Below are 11,899 nucleotides of genomic sequence, written 5' to 3'. Positions count from 1 at the left end.
GGCGAACTTAGCTTGCAGGCGAAGTTCATCAGGCGAACTTAGCTTGCAGGCGAAGTTCATCGCTTTGAAGGCGAAGTTGCCCAGTTGCAGGCGAAGTTGTCCAGATCAGCCGCTGTTCGGTTTCTGTCCAGCATTTTGAGCGATTTTAACACCCTTGCTATGGTTCAATATCACCCACTACGCTTCCCGACCATTTTCGGTCGCTTATACACTAAAAAGCTTGGATCTTTAAACTTCAAAGATCAAGAATCATACCTTTTTGAGCTTGTTTGGATCTCGTTTAACTTGTTAACACACTAATCGCTCTCTCTCTCTCTCTCTCTCTCGGATCTGCCCGTTCCTCTCCTCGGCCCGGCGGCGGTGTAGATGGTGTGTGTGTTTTTGGAGTGTGTGTGTAGAAAGTAAGAAAATGAAGATATTTTTGGGTTTAGGGGATATTTATATCCCTGAAATCCCATGGACCTAAGGCCCATTCTCATTTAACCCGTCTCCATTAATCCAACACTAGCCCGACTCATACCAACTCCTACTCTATTATTTATTTCCTGACAACCTGAGTAAACTTTCCCTCTATTAGTAAGTAATATACTTAATATCACTTTGAAATTTCGGGATGTTACAAGTACCTATTCGTTGTATCCTTAACTGGACCACCTATTCATTATATCCATGATTGGACCACCTCACCCTAGTATCCATAACTGGACCATATTATTCGTATTATTCTAATCAATCAATTCGTTGTATCTATAATTAGACCATTTTGCTATCACAACATGTGCCCGAGCACCGTATAGGCTTTTAGTCCTTTATTGTGTTCGTGCATGTGCTTTTCCGTCCATACATCTTACACAGGTATTAGTAGGACTTGCTTCCTAACTCTTTATATTCTATAACTACCATTCAAGCATTTAAATACATATTAATGAATTAATACGTAATCACTTCCTTATAAGATATATATAATTAATTACAATTACATATATCTATTCTTTCACATACGAGTATGCATACAGCCCCAAAAACGGTTTAAAGGAAAAAGAGGGCTAGAACTCACCTGTAGTCGATTCCTTTCCGAATTAATAGTAATTCCTTTCTTCAACTGAGCTCGACTAGCTGTTAATAACTTACACGTATTAATCCTCTATAATTCCTTATTATTCATTTTTAAGTTAATAACTTACGATTTCTGAAACCGGCCATAAGCATTCGTTTGTTTGCTGCCGCAGCCACTGTCTTATTCCTAGGAATTTTTATCGCTCATCCGTCGAGGTATCGAACACGTTCTCTATTTCTATTTCGTATATGTTTTTAATCATAGCCTATTTGTGATCGTTGATCTATTTCCCGCGACGTAAAACCTTGTTTATTTAGAAGAATTTTGTTAAAACCAAAAGTTAATATATACAGAGGTGCTCATGCATGTGTATATATATCATGCATGTTGTATATACAACTTGTTCGTGTGTGTGGGTGTATATATATATATATATAATTGATTTTTAGAGTTAAACGTAATAGCCAAAATAGCCATAATGCAACTAATATAAATTTAATATATTTGGTATGTATAACCAGTAACCAAACTTATGAATTTAAATTAAGAATGATTTAAGTGTATAAAGAGTTTTGTTGGTTTTGATAAGAAGTTGAGTAAAGTTAGTTTTGTTCCTATATAATGAGCTAGTAAAGGTTAGTGATTCATGATATATTTAAAGCTTAAACGTTTTTGGATAATTACTAAAATGATCTTATGACAATGAGTTTTCAACAATAAATTGTGAATTTTAGAAGGCATATGTCGTGGTCGGAAATCAACGAATCAACCCATGTAAATTAAATTCGTGTATCTAAATAATAAAATTGTAAATAAACCGTAGGTTCTCATAATTGTTGAAGACAAGCCAATTTGTTTACTTTTGCTTAATCATTAAGGTACGGATTCTATTTTTGTTTCCTTTTAGTATTAACTATATTCCGTTACTTCGTAGTACGGATTTTAATTTCGCTTACTCACTCTATTCATTCCGTTACTTTGTAGTACGGATTTTCGTTATGCGTCGGTTACATTTTGAGTTTAGTTATTTTATATAATATATTTTGTAGCTTGCAATAGATCATATATTTTGTACTCTTTGTTGCATGTTCCCGTTTGAATATATTTAATTATATGCTTTTAGCTTTAGTACTCTGTTACCCGAGCAATTTCTGACTTGTCGTTGGGGCGTCAACGACATGGCACTTGTCGTGACAGTGCGTAATTAAAGTTCACGGCGTCTCTAACTAGTACTTGTGTATTAGGGCCACTTAGGGGCGTATGGATCGATCCTAGTTCTGTTCTAATTTCTAACTTCTGGTGGGGGATGGAACAATGCGTGTACGTCACACGTACCATCTCATAGGTGCATGGACTAGCTAGCTGTGTACCCCTCTGTTTCTGGCTCTGGGTGCTCCTGTGTGACACGACCTATTTATTATTATTACATCGCGGTCGTGTAGTTTAGTATCTGTATATGCTTCTGTTTCTAATATGTTTTATATATATATATGCATCTGATTACATTATGACCGAGCGTTGGATTATGGTTTTGATTATCTAAAGTATTTGTTTCTGTTTCGGTGTGGATTTCGAGTTTGTGTTCGTATTAGTTTTGGTCTCAATTTAGTCCTTTCTTCAGTTCAGTATATGTGGTGTTTTATGTATGTCCGTCTTTACATTTACTATTGTTCTTTCGTCACTGGGAAATTTTTGGCTCAGCCGTATTTTCTTTGTTGTGTTTTGCTTATTTGTTGACAGGTGATATGGGAAATCAGGGGAGTTAGTGGTGTGAGAGAGTAACAAAGTTCAAGATTTTAGAAGACTGTAAATGTTTTTGGTTATTTGATGGAATTAAATTTGACTTAGGCTTTTATGAGTTATGTTTTGATATCTGTAAAGGTGACACGTCAGCCCGTTCCGGGTTGGGGTGTTACGGGTGGGTTCGCGTGGGGTTTTTTCGCACGAGGATGCGAACCCAACAGTTTCGCATGGGGCTTCTGATCGTTCGGGTGTCCATCGGTGGTAGGCTTGGGTTCGTTTTCATAGGGGTTTGGGCATGAGACTTATCCCCTTTCGTTTATAGTTTAGATCTGGGCTCGAGTTCGAAACTTAGCCAAGCAGCTCGGGTTCTGGTTTTGGTGGGTTTAGATCTGGGTAAGGAGGTTGCACCTCGGGTTTTAGGCGTGTTTTCTGGTCACCAGAGATCTGCCCTTGCCGGAAACTTAGATCCGTTTCGAGTTGGGTTTTCCTCTTCAGTTTATATTTTGACCATGTGTATATGTTTGCTCACATTTGTATGTATTTATGTATATATGTTTTCATGTCATGTTTGTTTAACCAAGATCCCTTTCTTAGTCGGTTCGATCGTTGTTCGTTGATGTCGGTTTGACTCGGTTCATTAATCTTAACAAGAATGAAATGAAAGTGAATATAAATTGTTTACCTTTTTTTTTGGTGTGTTTGGACTAGATCTTGGATGTATGTAAAGACGGATTATGTGTACAGGAGATTATTGTGTGTGTTTGTGTGTGGTGAAGATGATGAGGATAAAGATGAAAATTAGGGTGTAGGGTTTAAATAGGCAAAGCCCAAAGACTTTTAGGCCCAAATCACTCTCAAGTCCATTAATCCTTTTTAACCTTATCCATTCTCTACATATTGTTTAATTAATTTAATGACGTCTCTCGACTCGACAACTATATTAAACCGATATACTTTATTTTTTTATTTATAGAAACGAGGACGTTACAGACTTAGATATTGACATATTACCTTAGAATATAAAATTCCAAATTATAAAACAAACCATAAATTCATACGATACATAAAAATCCAACACAAATCAAACCAAATTGGAAACATGAAGAAATTGTGTTAAAAAACAAAACACACTCAAACTGAAAGGCAAAAAAAAGGGGGAGGTCTTCAAACGTTGCATTTATTTTGAGCCACCAACGTCCATCACATAGCAACCTTTGAGGTGCCAAACATCACTCTTTCATCAACGTTCACCGGATTTGTTATTAGCCTTTAAACGCAATAACTTCAATATATGAACCTTGAGAAAACAATCATTCTTAATCATATCCAACTCACTAAACATGGTTTTTTTTACGCTCCATTGTGTTGTTTGTAATAAAATAATAAGAATACAACAAAGTATTAAATTAATAATAATTAAAATATATGAAAAATATCAATAATATGAACGAATGAAATAATTTGAGTAATATAACCTTATAAAGAAAAGCGAAACTGCAGAAATTCATGGTTGTATGCACGGTATTAACAGTTTGTACAACGATGCATAGACTATAGCGTTTAACGTTTATTTTTTAAAAAATTTTAAAAAATGTGGTAGGTGATAGACATCTTGGTGAGAGAATTGCAAATGTACTTACTTCCATTCCTTTTATTGCGGTTGGTATCCAAGCTCCAAGGTATGTTGAATATGGATAAAGTAGAAAACGGACGGGTCGGCCCGTTTGGGTGACGGGTCAAATGGGTCATGGTCAGACAGTTATTTTGTATGGGTCTTTTATGAACTTTTATGAGGTTTTATTTATCAGAAGTACACTTGGTTGACTTTTGACCCGTTTGACCTCCTTTAGATTTTACTCATTTACCTAAACTCATGAATTATTAGGCCTGTAAACGAATTGAGCGCATGCGAACGATGCATGTTCGTGTTCATTCATTTAAATTTAACCTAACAAAAGAGCGAACACGAACATTTAAGCAAACAGACTGTTCTTGTTCATGATTGTTCGTAAGAAAATGAATGTATTTGTGTTCATTTATGTACGTTCGTTAATAGTACAAACGAATGGTTCACAAACGAGCATGACTAAACATGGATGAGCGAACATAAACGAATATAACTGAGCGAACACCAACAAAAGTAGACATGAACATCACTCCGTTGGGCCCACAAAAATAATGAAACTAGAATAAGTTCTAAAGGATTATTCATATTTTAATGAATATATAAGTTATTATAAACAAAGAAACTTAAATAAGCATAAACTTACGAATGCTCACGAACATAAATGAACTAACGAGGTGTGTGTTCATGTTCGTTCATTTAACTAAATGAACTAAAGTTGTTGTCCTTGTTTGTGGTCCTCTGTTTATTAAATAAACGAACTTCCCACCAAACATATCACAAAGAGTTCACTGAACGTTTGGTTCGTTTACAGACCTATATATGAGTTATGCAAATATAAGAATCATAGCAATAGCCCGAGATGCAAGCAAATTGTTGAATCGCACAAATACTAAACTTTTATTATTTTGAATTCGCAGAAAGAATTTAAATTCTAAGCTTTATGCAAATTCGTTAATCGGAGTTGGTATCACTTCAAGTTTGTACCATTCTTCTAAAGGGAGGTGGAGAAAGAATTTAAGATGGGCCGATTACACGATGATAGCTGCCGCGACAGTGGTTAGTTAGAACACATTTATGTTACTACTAGACCGATATATATTTACTAAAACTTCATTTACTTTGAAATTTATTTGTATTACATAAACATTTATATATCCGGTACCAAGTTTGGAATGAAACTAACTAACCATTTACCATGGTGTCATGAATCACATCGATGGCACTAGAGAGCCGGCTAAAACCGATCCTGCATACGCGTCATGGTTCGAAATTGATGCAGTCGTCCTTTAATGGATTTACGGAACGTTGATAGATAACTTACTGGTACGTGTTTTAGATACAAATTCCACTGCTCTTGATACCAGTAAGTCATCTGTCAACGTTCCGTAGATTCATTAAAGGATGACTGCGTCATTTTGGACCATGACGTGTATGCAGGATCGGTTTTAGCCGGCTCTCTAGTGCCATCGATGTGATTCATGACACCATGCAAGAATAATTGAAAATAATAGTTGTTTTATTTATTTGAAGTGCTTATCAAGGGCTCTTAGTGACGAAAGCCTGAAACTATTAATGGCTGCATCCGCTTTGTGTCTTCCTATTCAACCGCTCGTTGTTTCAGCTGTTCAAACCGGGATGATGGAGGTAGGCTTGTTAACGAACCAAACAGACATTAATGGAGGATGTTCATGCTCTTTCATTTAATTTTGATCAAACAAACAGACAACACAAACATGGTTTTCTTGTTTGTATTGGTCTATTATGTCTGTTCTTTTATGAACAATTCACGAACAAACATAACTGAATATAGATGGACAGGCATAATTACGCTAAAACTAGTTAAAAGTAATGTGAGGAACAACATGGTGGGCCTAAAATGTTATTAAAACCATTCTAAGTTGTAATGCGCCAAAAGATATAAATGAATATATTCACAAGAACATAAACGAATAACTTAAAGGGGATTACTCTATATAATATTAACCAAGTTTTGGAATTGTTCAAATCAAATCACTCATAAAATATTTTGTTCCAATCTGGTCAATAAAGTTTCAATTTTGTTCCAATCCTAGATATTTTACCTGTATAACAAGTAATCTAGGTTTTTTTTAAAAAAATAGTTTTGACATTGCACAGTATAATTTTCAAAATTGAAAAATTAGTAAAAATTGAGAAAATTAACTTTTTAAAATGAAAAAAAAAAACTGAAAAGTTGCGCAAAAATTACAACATAATTAACATGTTCCTTTTTTTGTATCGAAGCAATTCATAATTCTACTATTAAATATTTTAATATCAATTAACTATCTTTTTGACCATTTTTCGCAATTTAAAAATTATTTTTCTCAATTTTTACTAATTTTTTCAAATTTTAAAAAAATATTTTGCAACGTCAACTATTTAAACATTAAAAAAAAACCTAAATAACCTGCTATCCAGATAAAGTATATAGGATTGGAACAAAAAAAACTTTAATGACCTGATTGGAACAAAATATTTTATAAGTATCTAATTGGAACAATTTCAAAACTTGGGTACTATTCTATAGAGTAATCCTTAACTTAAACAAATGTAAACTAACAACTGAGCATAAACGAGCGTTCACGAACATAAATGAACAAATGAGCATAAAAATTTGTATTCATGTTAGTTCGTTTTTTAAATTAGCAAACATAAACGAACTTCCTGCCGAACAGTTCCGTAACACATTTTGGGCAATTTTTTAACTTTTTGTTGAAAACCAAATACTCTAGTTTTCATGTGATTAAAAGATTGTTTTTTTTTTAATAAAGTTTTTATTTGATTTCAGGTTAAGATTACAATTCCTATAACATTGTTGGCAATCAGTCAAGTGTTGAGTGATTGCCATTTGACTTATGGGTCAAAAAAGTCAAGTCAACACAGGAACAACTCTAGAACATGTTCATGGAGTTCATATTATTCAACATTCACCATTTGAGTTACAAGAAGTCTCTCAAAATATGAACTTTGACCGGTCAACGCACGGACGGTTGACCATAGGCGTTACTCAGCTCTTAAGAGTGCATACTGTGCAGTTAGTAAGCTATAAACTTAATATTTTTTCACTAATATTATTAATGATTTTAAAATATTATTAACATTTTTCTTGTTTTGTTAGGAAAGTATGGGAGCAGAGACCATCGTGTTTGAGACCGATTCATGGTTGTATGCAAGGTATTAACACTTTATAGTTTATACAACAATGCATTATTGTATCTGTTTATTCAGTTTTCTATGACATATTTTTTTTATCTGGTTGCGTTTGCCAGAAGAGCGGTTAAGAACCCTTAACTTAAGCTCATGCATAACGTTCACAAAATGTCGGCGCTTTTAGGTGGTGCGTTTTTTGTTGCAGATGATGTGTTTCCTGAAATACCATATCTTAATGCTGGTTGGCATCTAGCTGCTGCTATAGGTGTTGGTGCTTGTAACAAGCTTCTTGAGTAGCAGCATAAATGCATAATATCCTAATTTGTCGAAATGGCCCGTCTTCTTTTATTTTTTTTGCTATGGTTTATCAGTGTGATAATGTTACCTAAATTTAGGTTTAGAAGTGTAATTATGTTGTTTAATGCCAGTTTAATACAGTTGGATCATTTTTGTGCTACACTGCCATGTCAGCATAGTTGCTTTTGAATACTTGAATGCTATTATATGAGGTTTGTTATTCATAGGAAACTGTTATTCATTATATAGTCTTTTACAGTTTACATATTATTGCAATTTATTTTTGTACAAATGGTAACTTAAGAGTAAAGAGGTTCAATTAAGGGCTATCCAAACCGCTCTCCGCTCGAACTTGCTCGTCGCTCGCTCGGAAAATGCTCGCCCGTTTTTTTTGCTCGATTGTAGACGAGCCACTCTGCTCGGTTCGGTTTGTAAACGAGCCAAGCAACGAGCAAAGGTCTGCTCGGTTCGGTCCGACTCGAATATTTTTAATTTATTTTATATATAAGTATTATTATATATGAACAAATATATAAATATACAGACAACACATATAAAATATAAGTATACAATTTATTAAGCCCTTTTAAAACTATTCCGTCAATTTTATAGCTTTATTAGTTTGATTCAAGTTTTCAGAATACTAAAAGTTTGTTTATATGTTCATTATATCTCATTTCAAACTTCTTTCTTCTAAAAATTTACAACTTTTTATACGTTTGTCTAAAAACTACTAATTTGTAAAATTTTATAGTTTTATTAGTTTGATTCAAGTTTTCAGAATACTAAAAGTTTGTTTACATGTTCATTATATCTTACTTCAAACTTCTTTCTTCTAAAAATTTACAACCTTTTATACGTTTATTTAAAAACTACTAATTTGTTTATAAACTATGATATTTACAGCCTTCAAACTTATTTCTTATTGATAATTTTAAAGTGAGTAAGAAATAAATAATGCTCAAAATCGCTCGATTCAATTTTAGCTCATTTCGTTTTTCGCTCGGTTCGAATTTTAGCCGTTCGGTTCGGTTCTAAATGAGCCAAGCAACGAGCAAGCCTTCGCTTGATTCAGCTCGGCTCGTGAACAGCCCTAGGTTCAATGCAGCATGAATATGACAACATTGTATACAACTCCCAGAAAAAAAAATCTCTCTTGAAATTATGTACTTTCTTTCTGTAACCATGAGAACCCGTTACCAGAAGAAGAAGAAAAAAAAACTGGACCTTACCAACACCCTTTTTATAATATCAAAATTTTATAAAATCGAATTATTAGCAAAGCAGTAAGAAAAAATTTAATTTTTTTAGAAATTACAAACAGCATAATATATAAGCAGATGTATGTCAGAAGATGCAAGTAAAAATTAAATGGCACAAAAAACAAGCATGAACTCATGTAAATGTTATTGCATTGCAATTATGAACTTGGAATATAACACCATCTGCCATAAAATCTAGTCTGGTATCTTAAACATAACATCAAAACATCCAGACATCAAGCAAAGGTTTCTGTTTGTGAATAACAATTAGTCATGCAAAGTTCCCAAAATGTCCTCATCCCTAAACAGATGATACCTGCACCAAACATTAAATCTTGTCAAAGTTGATAACAAACACAAAGTAAAGTCAAAGTCAACAACTTTGGTCAAACGATGAATGAAAATGTAATAAAATGTAATGGCGTATGGAGGCGGGAATGTGAAGAAGGGTATGAATCGAAGGTTGAAAAAAAGCGGAACTAAAAGTTCAAACTTTTCTACAAACCGAGATTCAGAAAGCAAACCCGTACTATGAAGCCATTATTTATGTTCAAAATAAACAAGAAAATTGATGTTAAGGGCGGTGAATGATAGGGCACCTTACAGAAAACCTGTAAGTATTTCGGAACCATTGATGCAAAGATTCTCCCCTGTTATAACATTCATGCCCATTGCTCTATTCACGAGTCGAGCCAGGGTGGTTTCGAGCTCGAGCTCGAATATTAATGAGGCAGCTCAGCTAGGCTCGAGCTTGATTTTAAAGTTAATGAGCCTAAGATCGAGCCAACGAGCCAAGCTTGGGTCGATTTTGGCTCGGCTACAAAAATGATACGATCAACAAAACAACAAAATTGTAAAAAGCTAAACGTGCATATTGACTATTCTCAGCTTCATTAAGAACACCGGAGTCCCTATTTAACAACGATGCTTTATTGAATTTCTTTAATTCATGTTTTTCAAATCATATAGTCAAACAAACATAACCAGTAAAATTCCACTAGTAGCAACAAGCTACCGGTTACGTTTAGAGAATCCGGTTTTCTACAATAATCAAGTGAAGCAATTGAACAATACCTATTGACCAAACAAAGAACACGTTGAACGAGTAATCACCCTTATTTTTTCAGGTTTTAACGCGACGAAAACAAGAACACGCGCATAAATTTCTCTCTTTGTTCTTGTGGAATTGTCACAAGGAACGCCTCAAATTACTAATTTGACCACAATTGTATACAGAATACACAAACTAGATTACTTACCTCTTGCTTGCAACTACAAATGGGTTTCTTTATTCACTTTATTTACTATGCAATCGATATCACTGATATATCGATTATCGACTTATCGGTCCCTTGGAAAAATATCAGTCAAAATATCAGTACCAATAATATCGGCATTATTGACCAATATACAGTGGCGAAGCTTGGACGAGTTAGTCGGGGGGGGGACTCAAAATATATTAACAAAATCATAAACGCAGGGGCCGGGGTTCAAATTTTAGGACGAAAACGGGTAAATTTACATTACATACAAAAATTTTCAGGCGAAAACCGGTAAATTTACACCACCGAGCAAAAAAAACAGGAGGCCCGGGCCATAACTACACTTCGGCCCTGCCGATAAATCAATGATATTCCCATTTTAAGTTGTAATTATCAATGTTTAATGTTAACGTTTTAAGTCTTAATCTGTTCCTACTTGCTAGGATTATTAGTATAATTTTGCTATATATATGAATTTTATATACCTCATCACGCTGACCCGTTATTTTTCAGCATTAACTGCTTAGCTTATTTCTAGCAAAGTAAAGAATAATATAAAAGCACATACTCTTTTTCACCGAGCTTAACTTGAGTACCACCATACTCCGGCAACAACACCGTATCTCCTTCCTTAACTCCCACCGGTACCGTGTTACCTTTTATATCCCGACTTCCGGGACCCACCGCAATCACTTTAGCTGAGTTCAACTACACACCACAATAATCAAATCACTCAAAACCCAGATCCAAAACCACACAACAAGACTAATAATAATTAATATTAGCATATTAATTATAATTACCTTTGATGATGTTTCTGGGAGAAGAATACCGGCGGTGGTTTTAGACGGAGCAACGAGCTTCTCCACCAGTACTCTGTTGAGGGTTGGGATTAGACGCTTAGCCATTGTGGTGGGTTTTGGAATATTAATATTAAGACGGTGGTGTGTGCCGGAGATTTAAATATGGTGGTGGTGGTGGAAGGTTTTAGGCCTCTTTTGAGGGTTTAGGGTTTTTCCATGGCTCGGCCCATTCTTGATTTTCTGTACCACTAGGCCCATAATTGTTAAGCCTGAGTAAAAAACATCTTGTCGGATGCATCAACCGGGTATTTTCATGAACCAAAACCGGGTAAGAACAGCTTTTGGATATTGTCAACGGTCAAAAACGGGTTTTAAAGTTTTAAATCTAGACCCGAAACCCAAGCCGTATCTCTCATGGTTTATTTGGGTTTGGGTAATTCGGGTTTGGTTTTTTCGTTTAATCGGTTTCGAGTATTTTAGGGAAAAAACCTACATTGCTAAATTTAAATGTAACATATTTTTCGTTACTCGTAATGTAAATAAATCAATGACAAAACTAAAATAAACTACAAAGAGTAAAATTTAACAAAGTTCAACCATAATCAACAAGACCGCTATAATCGTCTTCAGTAAGCCGTGATTATGGTATTGGATTATAGTTGCTTTTACTCATAAAC

The 11,899-nt window shown here is 34.5% G+C and overlaps 1 protein-coding gene and 1 pseudogene across 2 annotated transcripts; one reads left to right on the top strand and one right to left on the bottom strand.

Moving 5' to 3' along the window:
* Positions 1–4,400: 4,400 nt before the first annotated feature.
* LOC143573025 (uncharacterized) lies at positions 4,401–7,948 on the top strand (annotated as a pseudogene). The gene is made up of 4 exons (XR_013142355.1): positions 4,401–4,479; positions 5,345–5,483; positions 5,958–6,071; positions 7,677–7,948. The product of XR_013142355.1 is annotated as an uncharacterized LOC143573025 (transcript).
* A 1,327-nt stretch (positions 7,949–9,275) lies between these two features.
* Positions 9,276–11,327, bottom strand: LOC143573746 (10 kDa chaperonin, mitochondrial-like). The gene is made up of 3 exons (XM_077058546.1): positions 11,223–11,327; positions 10,988–11,127; positions 9,276–9,473 (listed from the first exon to the last, which is right to left on the bottom strand). Exons 1-3 carry the CDS (start codon positions 11,325–11,327, stop codon positions 9,425–9,427), a joined length of 294 nt encoding a protein of 97 aa, XP_076914661.1. The 3' UTR covers positions 9,276–9,424.
* Between the last annotated feature and the right edge of the window lie 572 nt (positions 11,328–11,899).

The sequence above is a fragment of the Bidens hawaiensis genome, unplaced genomic scaffold (assembly GCF_021521415.1).
Source record: "Bidens hawaiensis isolate Kalapana, Puna unplaced genomic scaffold, B.hawaiensis_p1.1 tig00001382_1, whole genome shotgun sequence".
Classification (NCBI taxonomy): domain Eukaryota; kingdom Viridiplantae; phylum Streptophyta; class Magnoliopsida; order Asterales; family Asteraceae; genus Bidens; species Bidens hawaiensis.
This window is presented reverse-complemented; position numbering and strand designations above follow the sequence as displayed.